This window comes from Serinus canaria, chromosome 6 (genome assembly GCF_022539315.1).
Source record: "Serinus canaria isolate serCan28SL12 chromosome 6, serCan2020, whole genome shotgun sequence".
NCBI lineage: Eukaryota > Metazoa > Chordata > Aves > Passeriformes > Fringillidae > Serinus > Serinus canaria.
This window is the reverse complement of record NC_066320.1, coordinates 23,365,244-23,389,684: the sequence shown is the minus strand read 5'-3', so window position 1 is coordinate 23,389,684 and position 24,441 is coordinate 23,365,244. Positions and strand designations below refer to the sequence as shown.

Sequence of the window (24,441 nt, the reverse complement as noted above, 5' to 3'; positions counted from 1 at the left end):
CGGCGGAGGGTGCTGCCAGCGCCGGCAGGGAGCGGCGGAGCCCCGCCGGGCTGCGCGAAGATGCTGTCCTACAGCGTGCTGGACGCCAACGTGGTGGACGTGGAGAAGCGGAGGAACCCCTCGAAACACTACGTGAGTGCCGGCGGGGCCCGGGGGGACGCGGGGTGCGCACGTGTGAGGGGGGACGGGACGGGCTGGGCGTGGAGAGGTGTCCGGAGCAGTGCCCGGAGCGGTGCCCGGAGCCCAGAGCGGTGCTCGGAGCCGTCCCTCGCCTCATGTGGGCGAAACGCCGGCCCCAGGTGAGGCGCCCGCGGGGCTGCCCGCGGCCTCTTGCTCTGGAGGTGCGACTGCTCTTCCTCACCCTCTTTCACCCCGTTTGGTTCTTGGCTTGTTTCAAGGTTACCATTCTGACGTTTCCTTCTTTTCGTCCTCACTAGTCCCAGGGCAGGATGGGGCCGGTCTCCCGGATCCCCAGGCTGTCCCCGTCTCGGCCAGGGTGCGCGGTGGGGAGCGGAGCAAGGTTCGGCTGCGGCCGGGTCGTGCAGCCGGCGGTGCTGAGCGCATCTTCGCTCGTTCTCACCTCTAAGTTACATTCAGACCTTTTTTGAGGGGGCAGTCTGTCTGCATGCTTCCCAAGGCAGACTCAGCGTTTGGATCTCTTTTATCTCTCTTTCACCTTCTTCCTTTCACACCTTGCTGCCAACAGCACAGCATTAGAGAAGAGTTTTTAACAATTTTCCCAGACTCTTGTATTGCAGCCTGTCATGTGGAGGTGTCTTTGCCTGAAGGAGTTCGCAGCATACAGTCAGTATCTTTTCTCTCTCCAAATTAGTAGAGAAGTATCTTTGCTTCTCTCTGTCTCGCTGTTTCTGGGTTTTAGTTGCACCAAATCCTTTAACTGTTTCTCAAGATACAACATGTATTTTAAAACACAGAAAGTTGGATTTCGTCTATAGAGATGGTAAACCTTCCAGCTTTGGTAAGGAAAAGCCTGAGGGAGTATTGCATCTGGTGTGAAATTGCTCTGAGTATACTGTGTTTCCTGGCATTGTGTGTCTGCCAGATTTCTCCAGAGCTGATCAGCAGCTGAATGGATTGTTGAAAAGATAAGGCCAAAGATTGGACATAAACCTTTATATTAGTGTTGCATATCACTGAGGTTTTTCCTCTGAGGCTTAAACCATAATCCCATTTAAGGCTAGAGGGCACTATGTTGCTGCACTCCTGTAAGGCTGAAGCTCTCATCTACCATGGAATCAAGCATCTTGCGACCAATTCATAAACTGGAAGTTTTAGGTCTTAAATCCTCTCAGGTTGCAGCTGGACCTGTGAGTTCAGTCTATTATGCACTCACTGCTTCCAGGTGGGAAAGGTGGGAAAGGCTTCTTTGGTTTTTGCAGACTCTGCTGTGGACTGTGGCTGACACAGCTGCAGGGTGTTATCTCACATGAAAGGTGGCAGCAGTTCAGCATCAGAAAAGTACATCTGCCAAGCACCGAAATATACAAAAGAACTGGTAACAATATCTTCCAGTCTCTTGGATTGCTGAGAGAAATCGACACCGTTCATTTCTTGTTTGCTGGAAAATGACCAGAAAACAAGGATTTAAACCCTGTGATTACAGGATTTGGAAAAAAAAAATCCTGTGTTTACCTGTAAAATACATCTTTTTCCTTGATGATCGTTGTCATTGCATGCTAATAAACAGTAACCTAGCCTATTCCAAGAAAGTCTCTTCAATGCTTCTAGTGGCAAATTTGTTTCTTTCCCATCACCCTTCTCACTGCACACCTGAACTGATACACTCTTCTGTACAATAGTTCACACCTCTGTGTGCCCAGTTCTTGGCCCAAACCCCACAAGCTTTGTTTGGGTGATGAATGGTGTGTCTGCCTTTTGTACCACTTAGTTTCCATCTGTGGCTGTACAGTATTCAGCACAATGGGGTCACTCTGTCATCTGTCACTGAGTGTGGACCCATGCTTTCAAAGACTTTAATTCCCTGGGTCTGACCCATTGGTTGCTGTTACTTTGGTTCTGTGCTCTTTTTCTAACATAAAATGAGTATTTTCTCCTAAGGTTAATATAAGCATCACTTAGGATTTATTTCTCTCTATTGCCTGTGGATAGTTGGAGAGTGCAAAGCTTTATGTTCTTTGCTGTATGTGGCTTTGAAATATCAAAAAGCTTTTCTATCTCCAGCATCCACAAATGTCTTCATGCCAAGCCTTCAGGCCATGCAAACGTGCCTTGGCATCAGATTAATGATGTGTTTCTCTGGTGGATGGTGACCTAAGTATTGCAGGTGTTTTAACATGACTCTCTCTCCTTTTAATTGTGATCTTTCAGGACCATAGTGGAACCTGGAGAGATGAAGGCACACCTTAGGCATTGTGAGCACGTGGAGAGGGCTAAATGTGAGTAGCACATAAGCCCCTGCACTGCTTGGCTTAGCTGCCAGGAGTCATTGCCTGGAGCAAGTGTCTTTCATGACATGAGCACAGCTTTTGTGGCTTTGAATAAAGAAAGCTAAAGAAAGAAGACAGCTTTACATATCCTCTGCTATGATCCCGTGTGTGTGAAAGTTCTGGAGAGTTTAATACCTCACTGGAAGTTGAACAAGGCTCTGCCTGTGGGAATAGATTAAAATCTTGGCTGCAATGCTCCTTGATAGGAACCCAGCCAGCTCTCTACCCTCTTCTGGGAAATCCTTACTGGGGAAGGAGTCTGCAGTGCTTCCCTCTGCATCCTTCTCAGCAACTGGGTTGTACAACACCACCTGGCTGGCTGGGGGCCCTGGCATGTGGAAGGATAAACAGAAGGTTGGATCAATAACCACATGCCTCTTGTATGGTATATCCCCAACACAAGCTACTGCTGCTCTTAGAGCTTTTGACTTTCCAAATTAGTTTCCTATTTCTCCATACTGATGATCTTTTAAAAATTGATTTGCACTTGCTAATACTTTAAAAAATGTTAAATCTCCTTGCTTTCTCCCTTCCCTTTTCTTTTTACAAGAACAATATCAGGAAGGTCAAGTCTGGGTTTGTTGGAAAGACCCCTGATGCAACAGGGGTCACACATTGGCTGAGCAGTGCTGCAGTGAAGCTGGGTGGGTTAGGACAGTGCAGTTAGTGGTTGAAGGTGCCAGTCATTAATTCTGAAGAGAAAAAGGTAGTAGCAAAATCCAAATCCCTTTTCCAGCCCCTGCTGAGCATTAAATAGTCAGAAACCCTCTTTTCTCAGTTGATGAGGTTTGATCTGTTTATGGGGTAGCTTCTCTGGCTTTTGGTCTGAAATTGTGATTGTCTGAAGCATGAAATGATCCCAAACCAGAAGTGCATTCTGTATTTCAAAGGATCCACTGTTGATGCTTACCTCCTTCAGCCATCCATCGTGGAGGTTAAAGAGGACACCTCTCCTCCCCTCCCCTCCCCTCTCTCTGCTCCCAGCTTATCTTCAGGCAGATAGCTTACCCTTTACCCAAATGTCTATCTCCTTTAGCAGCCCTGCAGGGAGCCTCTGCCTACCAGATGTGCTTGATCTTGCTCCCAGGGAGAGGAGATTGGGTTTGCACCTTCACCTGTTCACTGCTTTGCAGACCTGTGATAGCAAACATTCATTAGAAGCCAGATGAAGAGGATCCCCCACCCCCTCTCTTACCATTTGCTTTTCTGCTGGGGACCGAGCACTTACTAATGTGCATTATCTCGCCAGACATTTATATGCTTGAGGTAATTTCTGAGGTCTCTTAAGTGTGCCTGTGTTATCCCAAGGGCAGGGATGGATACATCAGTAGAGATTTTCTCTTTCAGCACTGCTCTACTCGTGTTTCAGCTGGACTTTGTGTGTTTTTCAGCTTTGTCTAGCACAGAAGTAAAGTAAAATGCTCTTGGCTTACAAGTGGCTGCTCTGCCTCCTTCCAGTTAGACTGAGGTGCACTGCTGATTTCAGTCATCTGAGATGCCTGTACACTGTCCCAGTTCCTCCCCAGGGTAATTGTTTCCTAATGCCACCTCTGAATGCCTCGAGATCTCTTGTAGGAATGTCCCTGCTGCATGGATATGGTTGCTGACCTCCTCGGGGTACTGGCATTGCTGACTTCTAAGGGACTGAGTTCTGCTGTGTAGGGTTTCAGCGCTGCTCCCAGGAGAACATGAGTGTGTTTGTCACAAATGACCTGTTGTAAAATGTCAGCATGCTTTGAAGAAAAATCTTGTGCTGCTAGGGTCAAGCTCTGCTCCTTGTCTCTTGGCTGCTCCTGCTTTTACTGGTCAGACTCGAGCAACTCTGACATGATCAGGCATCTTCATGGCTTTATTCTCTTTGCAGCAAGCTGCTGTTTATACCATGGCCTGCACTGATGGGGAGTCTGGACATGGTTTAGTGGCAAGGATCTTTGTTCCTGTGTTAGAATACCCTGGAGAAGGAATTGCTACCCTGGGAGAAGGAGCTGAATTTCCCCTGCTTGGCTCATCAAATGAGTTGTCCCGTGCAACTTGAGGCTGCTTCAATGCATTCAGGGAGCTCAGCAGATCAAGGAGCACTCCCAGTTCTTTCTTCCAGCAGAGCTTTGGGTTGGTAACATTCAGCCAAGAGACAGTGGTATCTAAATTCAACACTTTGCAAAGCAAATGGCTGTCTCCGGCCTTTGGAATAGATTATCTACCAATAGACAGACAAGGTAGTTGTCCTGATGTGTGGTGGTCAGGGCAGGAGGAAATAATCCAGAGGCCTTATGTCCCAGCAGGCTGCCTGCACTGGCTCCCCTGTGGCTGAGTCTGCTGGGAGGGCAGCTAAATGAAAGTTCAGGGAAAAACCATTTTAAAAACTATGAAGATGCTACTATTGACTTTCACTGGGATTTGGCTGCCAGGGAGAAGATGTCCTAAGAGACAGCACAAATGCTGTTGGCTGCTGCAGCTGAAAGTGGCCTCTGGCTTCACGAGAGCCCTGCCTGGGGTCAGTGTGTGGGTGCTGGAGCCCACTGGTGCAATTCAGCTCAATGGCTTGTAGTCAAAATTACACCAGTCTGACTGCTTTGAGTTAAAAGCGAGAGGAACTGAGACACCAAATCATGGAGAGAGAGGTGTACAGACATCCTAAGGAAGCAATTGTTGGAATTAGAAAGGGAGCCCAGACTTCCTGCATCCCAGAGCAGCTTGTCTGTTCATCTCACCCACACCCCTAGCCCTTAGAGAGCAGTTCCAAGGCATTGCCTCCTCCTGTCCCTGCAAGGTAGGATATGTGCTGGTATCCTCACTGGAAACACGAGGCAAGAAGTTAAGTGGTTGAGCCAAAGCCATCCGTGAAGTGTGTGTGGCATTTCATGTTATTTTCTTTGGCTTTCAAAGCAGTCTTGCAATTACCTGATAAAAAGTACACAATCTGAAAAAATATTACTCTCTTATTCATTGTCTTCCTCAAAACCCATTTCCCATTTTATATGGATTAAACAGGAAGAGGGATTCAATGTGACCCTACCTGAGGCAGGAGGTGACGTACAAGCTCTCTAATTTAGTCATTTGGGAGGAAGCAGCTGGACCTTCTAATGTGAAGTGGTTTTCTTTTTTTTGATCTTCCTTTTTCATGCTGTATCCTCTTAATCTGTGCCTGCTCACGCAAAGGGAACTGGTCCCCAAATCCACGGGGAAGAGCAGGATCATGAGGGGGGCTGGCAGCACCGTGTGCTGTGTGACATTGTGAGGCTGAATGCTTTCATGTAGCCAGAGCAGACACCTCGCCTGGAGCGTGCTGTGTAAATACTGCAAGGAGAAGGCAGAGAGCAGCACAGTAGCATACTGTTTGAAATTGGTGGTGTCTGCTGTTTAATCAGGTAGTGTCAAAGCCAAATACAGTCAAGTTGATGGAAAAAACCCTCCTAGTAACTTTCCTGGGCTTTGGTTCACACCTCTAGAGAGGCTTTATTGAAACTTTTACTGAGAAGTTTGTAATTACTAACTTTTTTTATATAGTTCATTTTCCTTTGTCTTTACTTTAAAAGGAAAAATTCAGTCCCCAGGATCTGTTTGTTATTCTCTTCTGGGCAAGGACATCATCACATTTCAGGTGTGGGGGGTAAAGCAAAAGGAAACCAGGTGATTTTCTTCACCGCACAGGATTTTAAAGTGGAATATCTTTCAGCTTAGTTAGCCTTCCCACTTTAGAGCTCTCACTCTTTGCTACACCTTCAAGATAAATATACAGTAATAATAATAGTAGTAGTAATTTACTCCTTCAAACATACATTCACTAGATGTCAGTTATATGATATTCTCATTGTATGTATTTATAAATGTGGGGCAAGGGTTGGAATGCATAAGAGCATTTATTACAAGGTAAGGATGCTTTTGCAGTAAAACGTGTGCAGACAGACCTGAGAGATGGTGTCTTTATTGGGCTGTTAGGGACAGGTGGTGACAGCCAGGGACAGGCAGGTGGGAGCTGTGAGACAACCTTAACCAGCTGAGCAGGTGGTTGTCTGGGCATAGTGGTAACCCAAGCTACTGTCTGGCCAGCATTGAGCCTTGTTGCAAAAAATGGGTGCAAGAAAGGATAATGACCTTTAGACTACACAGGGGTGAAGGTAGAGCAAATAAATATTTTATTCATTGTAGTAGTACCCATAAGTGCTTGAGTGTAGTGATGGTCTTAATTGGTGCTCTCATGCTTTTTGATTTTGACAAAGTTCCTTCTTATTCCAGTTCTTGGAAGAGGAGCTCAATGTGTAGCCAGCCAAGTCCTTGGACTGGGAGTGTTCTCCTTTTGTGGGCAGAGCACACATCCCCAACTTTGTGTCTCCATTAGGATATCACAGGTTGCACTGGTTTGCTGAGTGTATTCCTAATTGGTCATGGCAGACACTGACTGCTCTGGGTGTACCATGGCTTCACAGCAAAGCTCTAATTCTGTATTGATATAATGCAACTTCTTCCGTTTCTTTGAGTTGACTCACTGGATAGAATAAAATATTCCTAGACTCCAAGTGTCCATGAATGTGTGTGTGGTCTCACACATAGCGTGTTTGAAGCCTGACTGGCAGTGATAATGTTTTGATACATTGCTGGCACTGTTTCTCTGACCAATGGGGTGTGTTTTGTTTTTCCTGTAAACCACGCTGACTAAACTCAGGGATGCACTGGGCTCTGATGCTCTCAGAGTCAGCAGCATGGTTTTATGGGCTTGATGCAAACTTGTTTACAAGGAAAACACCCCTATCTCTGTTCATGGGGAGAAACATGCCAAATCTCTACTAACCATAGCTGTGTTTAAACACAGGAGCTCCACACTGCCATTCTGTCTCCTTTACAGCTGTCTTCCAAGCTGCCCCAGAAATACTGGAAGCCTGGTTCTCCACTGTCCAGGACATGCCTGTAAATGCAAACTTTTACACATGAAGTTCATAAATCACCCAGAGAGGTTTGAACAAACATCCAGTGTGATACACACAGGACATTGTGCAGTGTGGTAGAAGAGCCTTTAACCAGTCTGGCCTTTAGGCTCTCTGGATCTCAGTGTGCTCTGCTGCAAAACCAATAAGATTTACTCACCTTTTATAAAGTGTAGAGATGCAGGTGTTACCTCAGGCCTGACTGCTGGCATCAGTTTTGAAAACCCCAAGTTTGGGTCATCTTCCTCTGTGGGCAGGGCTGCCCTGGGAGCAGAGGCTGTGGGATGGCCAAGGTCAGGCCGTTATCCAGAAATGAGAGTGGGGCCGAGCTTCCCTGGCAGTGCTCAGGTGGTGAATGGGATGACATAAGAACTGCATTCCCCTCTGAGGAAACACACATTTAGGATGCCAGCCATGCTTGCTGACTCTGAGCCTGTTCCCCATGGGCTTTCCTCCCTGTCTTGGAGTCCCCGGGTCTGTGGAAGTGTTTGAGGTGAAATATGGAGTGTGGTCTTTCTGGGAGTAGCCCTTGGCAGTGGGCTGCTGGCTGCTGCTCTCTGCTCTCTCTGGTGTCTCCACATCACCTGTGCCAGGGAGCTTTCCTGACAGGTAAAGTTTTATTTCCAGGCATTCTTGTACCCTAGGGGCTTGATGCAGCAGAGAACATCTCAATTACTGCTTTCCTAGCTCTGTGAAGATGAGATTTCTAATTGTTCCCTCAGCATCCTGTGAGATTTTCCTACTCTTTGACTAAGGTTATTTATTATTTATACATTAACTCATGCATGTATTTTTTTGTGCCTAGAATGTTATTCCTGATTTTCCCCTCTCCAGCAGGTGCAAGCATGCCAGTAAACCCCCCTCACCCCAAGCAAAATACTTAAAAAATCAGTTTTAAGTGTTTTCCAATTCCCATGCCTTGCAAGTGCTTTGCTTCTTTGAGCTCAGTATATTCCCTTTGCCTGAAAATTTGATGCTTTGACACCTGCCTCGTCTTGAGCAGCCTGAGCTGAGCTTTCCTGTGGTGGATGATGGAAGAGGCAGCTAAGCTCCTGCTCTCCTGCAGAATCAGGGCAGCTGGCACAGCCCCTGCTCATGCCTAAGTGGGAGGCCTGCAGTTTCCCAGAGCTATCACTCCAGCTACTTTCACTGGCATCAAAGTCACTTAGAATTTAAAAACAAACAAACAAGGATATGTGAAGTATTTTTCTGGAAGAAAGCCATGGAAAGCAGATTAAGGGCATGTCCCTCCTCCCATCTCCCAGACATGTCACAGGAAGACAGTTCAGCATTTTCCTCAGTGGGATTAAAACAGGCTCTGGAGGTGGCTTCTGGGATGGGACAGAGGAAAGCCAGCAACAGGAAGGAAGCTCTGTGTGTGTGTGTGTATGTTTTATAAATATGTCTCTATCAGGTGATAGTAATATGGCTTTTTATTAACCAGAAGGCTGCTTATTTTCAGTTAATAACAAGATATTGTTAGAGAAGAATAAAAAAGTGACAGGTTCTAGAGGAACATCCATGCTGGTTTTCCATGTACCAGAAAGTAGCAATCCTATACCTTATGCATTTTAGAAGCCCTGGATGTCCTGAACAAGTTCTTTTTTCCCCCTGCCCCCTCAAATTCAGTTAAATTTTCCTCTAAAATTTCAGCAGAAATGTTTTATAAAGGTAACCCAGGATGTTTTACTCAAGAGTAATCTAGCAGTAGCCACCTCTGGAATGCTCTCACTTGAAGCATATGGAGGGGTGTTTTGGCTGTTACTGTTCAAGAAGAAATTTTCTGTTTAAACTTTTGCTGCTGTCTTTGTGATTGTAGCAGCCTGTGTCAAAACTCTGCACTGTTCTGAAGAAGCAGCTTTCCACCTGTTTCTGAGCTGGGCAGCTGTAGCTTGCATTTCATCATTTAATACAGACATCCACAGTATAAATAGTTCCATTTAAACTAAAAATATTGTCAGTGAATTTTCCATGGGTAACAACCCTTGGAAATTGCAGGCGTGGTCTGTGCAGCAGAGTCCATCTGTCTGTCCTTAAACCTCCCTCTGGCTGTAAGGACCAGAGGCCTTTTGAGCAGCAAAGGCAATTTGCTGGTGGCACTGGAGGGTGACTGTGTACAGGTGTGTGAGGCACTGCTGTCTGGGTGGGATCTCCTGTTCTGAAATAATTGGGGCTCTGGCCTGAGGAGCAGGGTCAGAGGACTCACAGCTGGGGGTGGGAGCAGGCACTGCTGCTCAGCCCCTTGGCCTCCCTGCTGGTGGTGTTGGCCAGACTGCTTGGCTGTGAAGGTGCTGGGTTTTCTACCACCCCCTGAGCTGTAAGACTGTTCATCTGCACACCCTGGTGTTGGCCAGAAGGACCATTGAGGTTGCTGTTTTACAGAATTCTTCTCTTGGTATGCTGAGGGAGTGTGCAGGTGTTTGGTAGGGATTGGGGTTTTGATGTGAGATCTTTGTCTGTGTGTACACACATGTGCTTTGCTTTGTTTTGACTTCTGTATTGCTCTGCACAGGGTATGGTCAAAGAAATGCGGTGGAAAGGAGAGGTTTGCCATTAGAGCTGATGCCACAGTCCTAGCCAGATGCTAGGAATATTCTTTTATTCCAATTTTTTCCCTTCCTTATGGCAAGCTCTAACACTGCCCACAGCATGGGGTTATTTCCCATTGTCAGTTCTGGTGTTTGAGGTGCTCTGCCAAATGCAGTCATGCTGGACTGAAGAGCATCTTATGGGCAATCACCAGATCCTTCCTCTGGGATCTGAGGGTCTGTGGAAGACTGAGAGCATAGCGCTGATCTTTTCACCACTCCTGAGGAAAGGTTACCCAACACTTTCCCTGTGTGCCAAGGGCTTTGAGGGCTCTGCCCATCATGTTATCCCTGCAGTGATTCTGAGCCATCAGGGCCCTGATCTGTCTGATAAGAGTGAGATTGTTCTCTACCAGGCTCTGGCATTCATGGGATTCCAGGTATCCTTAGTTGGGATCTTGTCTGGAGCTAAAACTTCCTGGCTGTTGTCTTTCTGTGTGTGAGAGGTGTTGGCTGGGTTATGATAAAAGGTTTTGACTCAGATGAGGGTGAGGGTGCAACTGGCCATGTGATTTGGTTCACGGGTGACTTGCAATGACCCTAAGGAGTCAAATGAAGAAACAATGTCCAGTGTTTGTATTTGTGGAGAGAGAGAGTCTTTAGTTAGTACTAGTAAAGGTCTGACAGTGAAATGTGTGTTTTATCTGCCAGCAGCCTGTCCTGCCTGGCCCTTCATCAACCTTCTGCATCTGGGCAGCATGAGCTGTAGCAATCTCTGTCAAACTTCTATTGCCAAAAGGCCAGGATGTTCCCTACTGTACATTGTGGCAGAAAGGGTTAAAGAGAACTGCAGAAATGCTGAGATGACATGGGAACACTTTTCAGCTGACGTCCTTGTGAGCCTCTCAGTGATATCAAACTCCTGGACCATTTCCAGTGCAGTTTGGCCTTGCCCCAGTGACAATAGATGGTAATCTGTTGGCTTGTCAAAAAAACGTGTTAGTGGTTTTTTACAGATCCATTTCCAACCCTCAGATTTCCCTGCTAGTAAACACAGCATTATGTCATTGTTTTACCAGGAGCCAAGCACCAAAGCCAACTGTACAGTGCTCTCATCAGCAAGTGTCCATTCATGTTGGGGCTTCATCTGAGTTCTCAGGCTTTTTTCCCACTGTTGCCCATGTTCTGGTCTCTGTGTCCAGCAAACACCTCTGATGTTTTATGGGAAATGTGTAGGGTCTAGCAGTTGTGGGTAGCACTTTCCAGTGTATTTGTGTCAGATGAGGCTTCTGGACCTTCTTAGCAAAAATGCCTTGGTTTGTAAACCTTGATCTCCTAGTTATGTTAGCCTAAACAAACTCTTGGATTCTACATATAAAACAAGGTGAAGGGTTTTGCAGCCCAGCCTTGCTTCTAGTTGATAAAATAATAGCCAAGTCATAGTCACAGGCAAGACCCTGCCCATGCTAGATCCTGTTTGTTTCAAAACACAATAGCTGAGTTCCTACCAAAAAAACTGGTTGTCAAATTGCTAACATTATAAATTAACTTCCATAGCTTTCAGAAACAACACTCATCACAGATCAAAAAAAACCCATTTATAATGTTCTTGTAACTCTTGTTCCTTGGTTTGCCCCTAGACTTATTTCCAGCTGTTTCTGTGAAGGATATGGAAGAATTTGTAAAGTTACCTTCAGTGGTCAGAATCCAATCTGCTTAAAACAGACAAGCCTCCCATCCATATCCTGCTTGGTCTTTCTGGGGCTGGGAGTACTCCAAGTTTTCTCTTACCAAACCTGTCTGAATTCATATACATCAGCTGAAGTAGTATAGAAGCAGAGGAAAGAGGAGAGGGAGTTGCTCCTCTGAATGCAGAGCATGAATTTTTCTGGTACAGGCACAGGTGGATGATGAACAGGTTCAGACTCTTGACAATAGTGAGGAATTACAGCATTCTCGGGTATGACGTGGAATACAATTAAAAACCCAATTGCATAGATAAAATTTAACACTTTGTTGACAAGTGATACTAAGACTGAAAGGACAAGTGGTTCTAACAAGGAATTGACAAATTTCTGGGCTAAAGACTGCTATTAGACACAGCAGTCAAGTCGTGTCTTTGAGTCAGGAAGTCTGTTACCTGCCAGCTGCTTAAGACTAAGTACACTGAATTATCTGTGCTGCTGTTAAGCAGTTACCATCTAAGTTTATTAAAAACATAATGCTGAGCTTAGGTACAGCTTCATTCTGGCCCAGCCTGTATTTTCTGCTGCCTTCCCAGCTGTCCCTTAGGTGTATGGCAGTAGCTCAGGCTGCTGAGCCTTGCTCTGTGTTGTTCACAGCAGTGAGAGCTGTTGAGTCTTGATCAGATGAAGTCAGGAAGCACAGTGAGGAAGCGACCCTCCCATCATCACTTCCAGCTCCCTCCTCTGCTCCATGCACTTCTTTCTGGATCCCATCACATGTTTATAGGCTACTGTTGCATATCTGGGCTTGGCAGATCACTTTCTGTTTCCCAGCCTTGGGTCAAGTGGCAGTTTATTTTATTAGAGATACCTTGTCTGGTATTACTATTAATATAGATTCAGGCTTTGTACTTACATAATACTTTTCATCCACAGGTCCCCCAACACTCTGTACATCAGCACCTCTTTTCAAGGTGGGCAGATCAGACAGGGAGAGCATTGTGTTTGCAGCAGTATGTCTGTCTCCTCCAGAAGTGCCTTCTCAGAGCTGTCACAAGACTAGTGGATAATGTGGGCTGATGGAAAAAAGTGTGTCTTTTATGGCTGAAAGTACTGAGTAGGTCATGGAACTGCAGAGCACAGACCTGGGACAGATCTAGGCCATTAATGCTCTACAAGCATATAAGAACCTTCAGGGTTGGGTTAGCTTGAGTGGAAGCTTCAAATTTCTTCTGATGGTTAATGACTTCCAGTGCAGACCTTTTATTATTCACAAGCATCCTGTTCTCACACCAGTTCTGTCCTTTTGCATAAACAGGTTTCTTCACTCTGTTTGATTTGACCTCCTGTCTCTCTTCTTTCCACTACTTTCTACAGAATATTCATGTTCCTTCTTAACCTTCATTCTGCCAAGCTGCTCTGGCTTCCACCCTCAAAGGCAGAGAGCAAACTGCTTTTCCTGCCTCTCACTCTTGCAGTCACTGCAGACCGAATGCAGATGAGCTGTTTAGCCCAGGCAGTGGCAACAGTTCAGTGTGTGGGGGGTTATTGGCACTGCTGGGCACAGCCTTGCTCATGCTGGCAGGGGCCAGATGCAGACACCAAGAGTAAGGTTGGCCTTGATGGGGTCAACTCCCTTGATGGGGGTTTCCAGATGTAGCCAGGTGTGGTTTGGAGTGGATACACTCCAGGGGCTGTCCCATCCCTGAGCTGTGTGCTGTGTCAGCATGAGGGAGGATGCCTGTAACTTGTGGTTCTGTCACAGTTTCATTTTCCTCCCTCAGGGAGTTTCAGAGCTAGTCCCAAATCTGTGCAAGCGACACTCCACTCAGAAAAGCAGAGGAGGGAAAATGTGGCTGATGATGTTGTCATGTGAGCTTTAATGAAGGTAATTTTATGCAGATGGTGTCTATTTAATGTCCTGATAGCACTGATAAACTGGTTTTCAGCAGGTCTTGGGAGTAGATTAGGAGAGAAGGGCATGGTTGTAGAGGGCAGCAGGTTGTAGAGGGCAGCCTGATGAGATTCTTGGCAGGGTTGCTGGAGCACTTGGTTGAAGCTGCCTCTCACTTGGACAAGCTCTGCACATCCTGCTTGGGTGAGAGGAGAGGTGGCCTGTGGTTTCTGTCTGAGCTTCAACAGCAGTAAATAATTCCAGATTGATGCTGTGGAAGCATGCTGTTTTTGTGGAGGGATGACAAGGGGAGAGCCAAACATAACATGAGTTTCTCAGTGCTTGGGGAAGGGAACCAGGGTCACATTTGGAGCTTGTAGTGTTGGCAGACACAGAAGTAATGTGCCACATCTTACGTGTGTCGGCAGAGATAGCTGGGGCGATTATCAGCAGGCTCCTTTGTTGGCTGGTTTGTGATGCTGATGAACCAAAAATGGTGCTGGGATGTGTCAGACAAACACACTCTCTTTTCATCTTCCATATCTGCTATTTTTTAGTATTTTTGGCATTTGTCTCTGGGGTAAGGACAAGGCCATAGCAACCCCTGGGATTTCAGTCCTCGTGAGTCTTAGTTGTGAGGTTATAGACCTACTGCCATTAAATTTAATGTCACTTGAAGCTGTCCCCTTTACAAAGCTGGGTGCTGACTCTATTCCAAAGGGCTGAGCTCCTTGTCCAAAGCTGTCCTTGACCCTGGCTGTTTGGCCAGCTATCCTGCTGGCTGGTGTCTCTCCATCTCCCTGTGTTGGGGAACATTCCCAGGACCTGACATGAAGATTGCTCACTGTCCTCTCTGGCAAGCTCAGTGCCTGTTTTTTTAACAAATCAGTCCTACAAGATGTGTCAGTGAACTAAGGAGGCTTTAGGATGGCTGCAGCCTATTTCATCAAAGCAGCCTGAGACTCATTTGCCCTTCAGATGTTGAACTCTGTCGAAGAGGCTGTTTTCTTTGGGAGACCCAGAGGGGAACATGGTCCCTTATGTTTTAAGGCAGTTTTCACACTGAGCTTTGTGGTCTGTTTCAGAAGTGCTGGCAGAAGTAACATAGGCTGTTTTGGACTTAAATTCACTGTAGAGTGGAGGAAAAACGTGCAGAGACCACTTGTTAAAGTGATAGTTGGTATCTTTGCACTTTACACAAGCATCAGTCAAACTACAGAAGCACTTAGGAGCCTGTGCTTAGTGTGACAGAGTCACCAATAGGGAGCAGCGTGGGGATCATGAGGGAAGCTCTTGCAGCTCTTGAATGTAATTTGCTAAAGGCAAAACCAGAAGGTTGCAAACCATCTTTCTGCATTGAGGGGAGCATTTGGTCTGGATAGTGATGGTTGTTCGTTGTTAGGGTTCATGTGTAGAGGGACTGAAAATGGGTGGTGGGGAGGAACCAGGGCTGGTGAGAGTGCAGTGATGTTTGTGCCTCCAGCTAGCTGCTTCTCCAAGATTTGTGAAACACTCATATACCCCTGGTGAAACGATGTGGTCCTGCATGGAAATGGTGTGGATCTTAGTGGGTGTTTTTTATTCCTGCAAGGTAGGAGATCTGGCACAACTTGCCTGTTGTCACTGAGCGGATCTTAAGAAAGAGTGGCCACAAGAGAGTGGATTTGGGATTTGTTTGGGGTTTTGTAGGCCTGCCTGAGACTCTTTTCTTGGGAGATGGTGAGTACCTGTGTGTTAGAAACGGCACTGTTTCTGGAGGTTTTTGAGCTGCCCACACCATCATCCCCTCAGGTGGTGCTGGCCAGTATCAGGGGTGGCTCTAGTTTTCCACTGCTGCTCTGGCTGCTTGCATATGTTCTGGGGCAAGAAAAAGGATTGGTCTTAGTAGTGTCTTAGGTGATTGCTGAACACATCAAGGAGCTCTTTGTTCTAGCTGCTGGCCTGAGGAACCGGGGTCAGCACTCTGCACTGGTCAGGGAGGTAAAAAAGCATCTCCTGGGCATTGCATGGTTGGGACCCTTGAGTGTAGAATGAGCCATTTCTTGTCAGGTGCAGCTGCAAGCACCTGGGTCAAACAGCAGATGCCTGGCTCTCTCTCCAGCCTCCCCAGAGATGTTGTGTCTGTGAAGGAACAGGAGCAAATTGTAAAGTAGGAAGGTGGGACACTGTTAATGATAACGTGCCTGAGATACTGGGTCTGTTTCCTGAGGTCACATTGCCTCATGGGCAGATGGGGATTAGCAGGAGTTGGGCTGGAGGGATTGCCAACAGCTGTCACTCAGATAAAGGGAGGCTAACACTTAGCAGTGCTACTCTGGCTATGAAATGCTTACTAGACCTTTGTTACCCTAATACATAAAGATTATACAAGGGGCATTAAAATTAAGAACATTTATTGCAAAACTCTTTCCTCTGAAGTTTTTTCTCTGATGTGAGTTTTAAAAAAAATGGCTAATTCTCTTACCCTGGGAGTGTGCAGCTGAGGAAGAAAACAATTGACTCTCACCAGGTAACTCTGCCACATCTGAATTCCTCCTTGCGTTCATGGAGGTTCGCTGGGCAGAGGAATTGAGGTTCCTCATGCTTGAGCAGTGAACTATAATAATGATTTTGACTCCACATGCTCAAAACTGATCTTGCAAAGAGATGCTGTTGCCAAAATTGCAGGGGCAGGATTTGGTCTCCCTTTGATCTCTGTTTAAATCTCATGGACCATTTACTACAACTTAATAAGTAACAGTGCATGAGTAGTGGGGTGCTCACCCTGCCTCAAACTCAGCCTCCTTGAATACATGGCAGAGCAAACTTGCTTTCTTTGTAGATAAACTGAGTCAAATGGTCTTGCAGTGCAGGTCAAGGTTTATGCAAAGATGTCATGAATTAACTAATGCATGTAACAAGGTAAATCGTGGCACTTTGGCAATGTGTGTGATCAATGTTGCATGGTTTAGTGAGCCAGCTGAAGTGGCTTCAGGGATTGGGAGGTTTTGGTTGTATCTCTCCAGTGTGGTTTGATGTTTGCTCAATAAGAAATTATTCATCTGGTGAATTAAGGGTGAATCAAAGGCCTCTTTTGCAACTCCCACTGCTTCACTGTTTTCTGTGGTGGGGAGATCTTTTCATTTCTGTCCTGGTTAAATAGATCTTTGTAAATTAACATGCTAGTGATGATTCTGGCCATGGAGTGCTATGGATTTGCCAGCAGGAGAGTCTGTTATCACAATGTGAGATGCCTCCCTCTCTCAAATTACGTCTTCTAATTTGATTTATTTTAAGTGTCTTCATATTTCTACAATCTGTGGTTTTATTATCCTGTGTTAGTTGCTGTTGTCTTAGACTCTAAGAGTTTTCCTTCATGCTGGCAGGAGGAGAAACAGGATATAAAAACTATTATCATTACTGTTGCTGAAAATAGGCCAAAATACAAACATACTAAGTGACTTTCAATCTTATTTAGAGATACAGTAATATTCCTTGGGATGCCCTAAAACTCCTCTAGTGAAATATATCCTTAACCCACTAGAAATGTGATTTCCTAATAATTTTGAATTTTTAAATCAAATTCAGCTGCATGCTCAGCATTCCCTAGGTAGCACAGACCCCTGGTGATAGAAATTACTTGGGCTGTCCTGTGCTGGGGGAGAGTTGTAGGTGTAGGGGTAAGAAACTGAAGTCCCTGCAGCAGCTGTTGCTGACATTTTTGCAGAATGCACTGGCTCAGTTTTTGGTGGCCTTGCAGCTGTGAGGGCTCCTTTGGCACATCCCAGCTCCTGGGTGGCTCAGCTGTCAAGGGACAGCACTGAGACAGGGAGCAGCCCCTTACTGGCTCTGTGAATGTAGGGGGCTGCCCCAGCAACAAAAGTCAGTCTGTTTTTATTTTTGGAAACTGGCTGGGTAGAATTCTGCTCTGTGCAGTGCTGAATTAGGGAATGAAACTGTGGCTGAGGGGTGTGTGTCTCTCTGCTCCTGGCAAGGAGGACAGTGGAGGGCCAGGCCTTGTCTGCCCATCATTCCTCTAAGGGCAGGATGAGTGTGTCACCCCCAGGCAGTGCCTTCCCCTCCCTCCCACTGGCTTGGCTGGCATTAATGCTGATCCCTGAACTTCTCCACTCCTGGGACCTCACTGGAGAAAGGCCAGTTGAGCATGGGAGGCCTCTGTCACCTGGTCAGGAATCTGGGCTGGCTTTTGGACTGCCCTCACGCTGGGACTGCCTCTGCAGCACTCTGAAGTGGAATAGAAGGTTCTTTTGAATATCAAAGTGAGCAGCTTTTGGAAGCTGCTCTGCACTGGGGCAAATACAAGGACAGGGGTGTTAGGGAATGTGTTTGTGTCCCTGTTCTTTCCCATGGGCTGGTGGTATGAGTGGTTTCAGGTTGTTACTGCGTGTCTGGGTGCATGGTGTACATCCCCTTTTCTAATACCCCATTGCAGCTCCCGCCAGAGGAACAGATGGGTCTGAGTCCCAGAGCCAGTCAGACTCCTGCTCTGTAGGGTGACAGTGCTCCTGAGCCAGGGGCAGCCCTGATCCTCTTCCTTGCAACCTCTTTGTCTTTAACCTCTCAGATTCTCTGAGACTGTGGTTAGCCAATTCAGGGAGCCAAAAGAGTCCCAAATTATTTCCTTTTTTGGAAGAGTAGCTCTGATGTCGGTTGGAAGGCAGGAGCTGTGGTCAGGGATGCTATCCTGTGCTGGGGTAAAGTGTCATCTCTTCCAGCTACTCCCAACCACAGGTCACATCCTCCTCCCAGACCAGTGGGGATTAACTACAGCCCACTTCCTGTAGGGTTTTCCTCTTCTGTACTTTCAAGGGGTGGCACACCTGGTCCTTCTGGCAGATGTGTGCTGGTGCTAACCACAGGAGGGAAGGGACAGCACCAGGCCATGGGGAGCAGTGACCAGCTGCCTCCCACATCTGCCCAGCTGCAGCTCGAAGCAGGTCTGAGCCCCTCAGCTGGGCAGTGGTTGTGCCTCTGACTCACCAGTCTCAGTGACACACACGATGTTCAAAGTGCTTTTTCACATAGGAAGTCGTTTAACCATAGCTTTGCTCACTGTTTCAGCAAATTCGACCAGAGTCTGCATTGTTAAGTGTAAATGTCACACACACAAATATAAAAACATCTGGTTTCAAGTGAAAAGAGTGAGGAAATGGGTGTTGTGCTTAAAGTCAAGTCTGTATCCTGAAGTCACTCCTCCACAGCCAGGTTTTGTTTAGATAGATTCAGTGTAACCTGTAATACCAAGACTCAGATTGTACATAGAGAATTAGAGCAAAGGCTGAGTTTTTGCCATAACCCTGTCCTTTCTGCCCAGGTCATAAGCATTTTGGAGACATTTTTCCTGCCGCTGAACATCTTTTTAGTGAGTTCTCCTGCATGCTTTACTACCATTTACTCTGGTGTGCAGTCTGTTGGGGATATCCCTACTGACTTCAGATTCTGATTTACAGTTAGGGTAAATTGACTCTCAGCCCATTTCTTAAGGAAGGACCTTCTAACTGCAGGCAGCTGTAGAAAGTTGCTGTCCCAGCACTTGTGGCCAGCTGCCTCTCAAGGAATTCAGTGCCATGTACATGTAGCTGGGTCATCCTCCAGCTTTTCCTGTTACTGCAGCACTGCGTGAAGGAACATGCAAATATATTTTCTATAGATCACTGCAACTCTCACAGAACTCCATCCTGTTCTTGGCAGCTTTCAAAACTGTGTGCTTGCTCCAGATTTTTGGCCCTCTCTGGTGTTTGTGGGAAGTGGGAGAGAGTTTTTGATTATGTATTCTCTGCAGCAGTGGATATGCTGTCACACTGTGTGAAGGATTAATGTCATTTTCATATGGCCTAGAAATTTTAACTTTGAAAACTAAAATGAGAAACAACTAAACTTCTTTCCCTGCCTTTAAGACAAGAAACTTTTGGGTGCTTGCATCTTCCTTATTAGAAACCATTTGATATCACTTTAAAGGATGCTGGACATGTACACCAATTACGTATTTATCATTTGATAGAAACCTTGCACTGCCCTGTGGGCCTTTTAAACTCAGCATTAATTTGAAAACACAATATGTGAAGCCCTATCAGTGTAGCCTATCAGGATAACTAAATGTTATGCATGGAGCAAAATATTTCCCTTTCATTATGAAAATAAGTCTTCTCTGCAGTGTTATGCTTCAAGCATGTTGTTCAAAAGATGTGATCAAGACATCAAAGAGAGGAAAATGATTAAGATAGCAGGAACTGAACCAGCTGCCTTTCCTTTGGTAATTAACAGACCATCTCATGCATTGCCCTGCTGAAATTGCTAACTTTCTTTTTTCCCCTTGAGAGCTGTGTTCTGAAGTGGGAGTCATTTTATTGCTTTTAAAATGAGCTGTTTAATTCTATATTCAACTAGAATTAGCAAGAAGTAAAAGTCAGCTTCAGCACTGTGCTATAACCTGGATCTTTAGGCATCAGAACAATTGCAAGGATCAGTACTGTTTTCTCCTCTGTTTTAGATGGGAGGATGGGACAAGTGGTGGGTGCCCTCAGTCTGTCTGACATGGCCAAGGTGTGCACACAGGTTTGTCCCACTGGCTGCTCTGAGTCTCTGTGAGAGATGTCTAGTGCCAAAAGTGTGATTGCAGATCTCACCTGCAGTCCCCACACTCTCTCTGTTAGGAGAGTTGAGCTACCAGAGGTGCTGACCCATCCTGTTGTGGTTCTCAGGGTCTGCCTGGGAGCTGCTTCTTTATAGCTTGCCTTCTTCTGCATTGCTCCTGCTACAAACTCCATAGATGTGGTCCAAGAGGCAAGAAAGGAAAGTAAGTGCAAGTCCTGCAAGGACAGTAATTCAGTGCATCCCTCAGGTTTGGAGGTCTCTGCCTTGGCACATTTGTGGGGTGACCTTAAGCAGCTTTTTGGACTCTCACATCTCACTTTGTGAATGCTAAGTGTAAAAAATGACAACAAACATGAGAAAGAACAATCTGCTTTCAATTTTTTTTTTTTACTTTTTTTTTTTCTTCTCCCTACATTTTTTCTTATAAAGAAAGCAGGTCTGTGCCATCACAGAACCTTGTGCAGGTGTGCTGGAGCTGCCTGTAGCCCTTGGTTTGTGTAGCTGGGACAGCACAGAGCTTGGGGTATTTACCTAATTTCTCATCCTGGATGTTGGGGTTTGCACTGCAGTGTCTACCCTGCCCCTTAAAGCCAGCTGGGATCTGTTTGTCTGAGTGTCTGGGCTGTGTGTCCCCATGCCATGTCACTAAGGTATTGCAGTCCTTCTTTCTCCAGGATATACAAACTGGTCCACAGAACCAGATCTCTGTGCTCAAAGCCTGCAGCTGGGCCAGCAGGCCAAAATATGTTGGCTTTCCCAGAGTTTGGTCCGCTATGGGCTCATGAAACTGGTTTGGTCCATGTCTTTGGTTTGATAATGTCCCCATTTTATAATGTTAAGATAGGAGCAGAACCATCTCCTTCAGGCAGCAAGGAGAACAACATGAGGATGGCGTTTCATGGAAGGGCTCATCTGCTTTGAAATTTCAGCCCCTTGAAGTGAGGGATATTTGAACTGCAGCTTCAGTGAGAGGAGTTTCTCAAGGGAAAAAGCTGTGGTGAAACATCTCTCACAGCAACTCAAGTATCAGGAGACACAGGTTCTGTCCTCACCCTGGCTGCACACTGCTGTTGGCAAATCATTCTTCATCTGAGGTTTTTCTCCCTCCTTTTTTTTCCTATCTTATTAAAATCAGAGTTTTAGAATTACCTTAATGAAGGCCACGGTGGCCACTGGTGTTTTTTACCTTGATGCAAGCCACTGTCTTTTGCTTGTCTTTTCCCTACTTCAGTTTTGGGGGACATAGGGGTGTTTTTCTGTCTCTCAATTTTTTCAGCTTAGCAAATGCCAGATCCCTCTATAGGGTGGTACAAGTGATCTGTGCAGTCACAAGGAGAGACAGTGCTTGCAAGTTTAGCTCTGTTCCCTGCCCAGCTGTCCTTGACTGGGGATGTGACAGCAGTGACACCAGGGTTCTGGAGTGTTAAACAGTTAAACTAGATATGAAGTATATTTAAAGTATATTCTGGGGTAAGGCTACACCTCCTTTTTGGAGTGTGGTCAGACCTGTGTTCTTCCTGCTGATACCAGTTTCACATGAGGCAGAAGGTCAGAAAAATCTTGGTGGTTTTTGTTTTTAATTGCTTCATCAGACAAGTTGTAGCTGTAAACAAGGAAATTATTGCATATGCTGTTTGTGACAGATTGTTGATTTATTCCTGGAAAAAAGTACCTCTTGGCATTTTCTTGTCCAGAATTGCTGTCAGCTTTTGTGCAAAGGCATGATACAGCCCCATCATCTCTCAGAGAGCCACATTGCATCAGAAGAGGTGTGTTATTGTATGATGTTCTTTGAGCCTGGCCCCAGCCAAGCCTTGCAGGTCAGACAGTGTCAGGAAGGAGGGAAGACAACACCGTTAACTCTTTAAAAATCTGATGAAGGGGGCAGATAGATCAAAAGAAAAATTTGAGTGGGAGCTGAGACTGCTTGGGGGAGCTAAAATTCTTCTTTAATCAAAATTACAGCTTGCCCAGGGCAGTCTAGAAGTGATGTTTGGTGCCATCTCGCTGTGTTTTTGGGGCTGAGTGGCAGCCCCAAATCCACCCAGCCTTGATGATGGAGAGAGGTGTGTGGGAGTAGAGCATGCTCAGCACTTTGTGGGATGAGAGCTTTTTGTCAGCTTGTGTGAAATAAAGTCAGAGCTTAGGAACAGAAGTGATGGATGGTAAACAGCTTGAACAAGGGAGATCAGACTTTTCTCTTTCTGTTCGCAGTCATTTCCTCCCTCAATGCTTTCCTCCACCTGCAATTTTGTCATTGTGTACAAATTGGTCACAATGACATGTACTTACCAAAACCCTCCATTGTGCATATGTAGACCCCAAAGTGTCCTTAATTCCTTTTGTAAGAGAGCTTCTGTCTGCAATGGAAGCAACTGGCTAGAATTGTGTATTTTAAACTGTCGTTTCAGTGAAATAGCACAAACTTGAGAATTGTCATTGCAGTTAGTGCTCAATAAAAAAAGGATGTTTTTCCTGCTGAAAGGTAGAAAAAGGCTTTTATTTGAATTTTCATCCTCTGGAATAAAATACTGCATCTTGTGCAGAAACTAAAAGCACTGTTGAAAAATGCTGAATGCCATAAATGAGTAATTTTATTTAGTTAAAAAGCTTTTTTGAAAGGAAATCGCTCCCAGTTTTGCCCTAGAAAAGCAGGAATTATCTCTATGTGTAACATAAAAGGGAGACTAACCAGTGGACAAAATAACCAAGCCATCCAGTGTTTAAAGCAAACACAGTGTTTAAGCTTCTCTCTGATCTATTACATTAAAATTCACTCTTAGAGATGATTCGATAGGGAAGGCTCCTGTCTCCTGAATAAGAGAAATTCAGCTGGAAGTGAAGGTCTCTGTTGGATGCCCTGGCTCTGTGGCCATGCAGAAGGAGGCTGCAGTGAGGGCATGTGGCACCATGTCCTACTGGATCCATTCAGCTCCTGCTGGCAGCTGGGGACATGCCACCACCCCAGCATCACATCCCTCTCCTGGCTCACTCCTTATCAGGACAAAGGTGAGGGAGGCACAGAGTACTGATACCCACAGGATGAGAGGTTGTCTCTGATGGGTTTGGATTCCAAGCATTTCAGCTCAGAGCCGCTGCAAATCCTTTGTTCTCTGAGCTGCAGCAGTGCCAGCGAGTAGCATCCATATGTAAAACCATCTTGGTCTGGAGTGACCATGCTGGCTTTTGGAAAAGCAGCCACAGTTTAAACAGGGCTCCCAAGTGGCTCCTTCAGTCTCATTTGCTGGCAGTCGTGGACACAATTTCCATGGGCTGGGATCTCCTGCTCTGCAATTAATTCCCTTTCTCAACCTGCAGTTTCTGACCTAGCATGAAAGGACCCTTTGGTCTTTGAGAATGTTTGATGCAGCGTCTTCTGTTAAATCCCTCAGCACAAGTTGGCTGATTCCTTATTCTGAATAAACTAAAAATATTTCATCCTCCTTGTAAGAACTTGAGGTCTACTCAGAAGGGAGCAATGCTCTTCTCCTGATGCTTGCAGGCTTCACCTGTGAGCATGTCATACCATTAGTGCCTAATGCAGGGATATCTGGAAATATTCCACTGCTGGGGGGGGCAGTCCTGACAGGGGCAAGTGTCTGCATTAGAGGACTGGAATAGCGATGAGGGAAGGGCCTGGACAGTGTGCTCTGCTGGGTGATGTACGTGACTCCAGACAGCTGCAGGCTCTGCTGCTGCTTGTTGGTGGGGATGGTTTAGAGATTTTGCACAAGGCCCTCCCCACCTGAATGGGCTGAAGGGGAGGAATTTGGCACACAGGTTTCAGGCATGGCTGCTGTCCATATGAACGTGTTTTAAGTGATCAGAGGATCCTGTTCAGACCTGGTATCATGCTATTCACTTCAGCTGGTTACTAATCCTGGCACTGAGTTTGACCCTTCAGCTCTTTGTTTTTATCATGTGCTTTGATACAGTCATAAAAATACTGACTGGCTGGCAGAGCTCCGGGGCTTGGCTTTATATTCTAGCAACTGCGAAACGAATGTGCTTCTCGTGGTTTTATGCTTAAGGATATTGTCCTTTCCCCCTGCCTGCCCCCTCAAGATTATTTTAAACCTCACATTCCTTGTTCTGGGGACAACTATGTTGCCCTCTGCACATTGTGCAGGGCAGGTTCATCCCAGGACTGCCTTTGCTCTTGGCCTCAGACCTGGGTCTGTGGAAACACAGGGCTTCAGTGGAAATACTGCCCCAGGCACCATGGGAGAGGAGATGGAGCTGGAGGTGGGCTGGGGCCTTGGAGGCCCTCCTTCTCTGTGGTGCTGAAGCCTGTGCTCTCTCTCCACCAGCCACACCTGGTGTTTGAGCTTTCTGAAGCATTTGGTGCTG

The 24,441-nt window shown here is 46.1% G+C and overlaps 1 protein-coding gene across 2 annotated transcripts in view; it reads left to right on the top strand.

Moving 5' to 3' along the window:
* SH3PXD2A (SH3 and PX domains 2A) overlaps positions 1-24,441 on the top strand; it is a 245,071-nt gene continuing 220,630 nt past the window's right edge. For both annotated transcript variants that reach the window (XM_050976023.1, XM_050976022.1), the window contains exon 1: positions 1-132. In XM_050976023.1, coding sequence (XP_050831980.1) covers positions 61-132 — 72 coding nt within the window. In that variant the 5' untranslated portion in view covers positions 1-60. The remainder of the gene's footprint in view (positions 133-24,441) is intronic.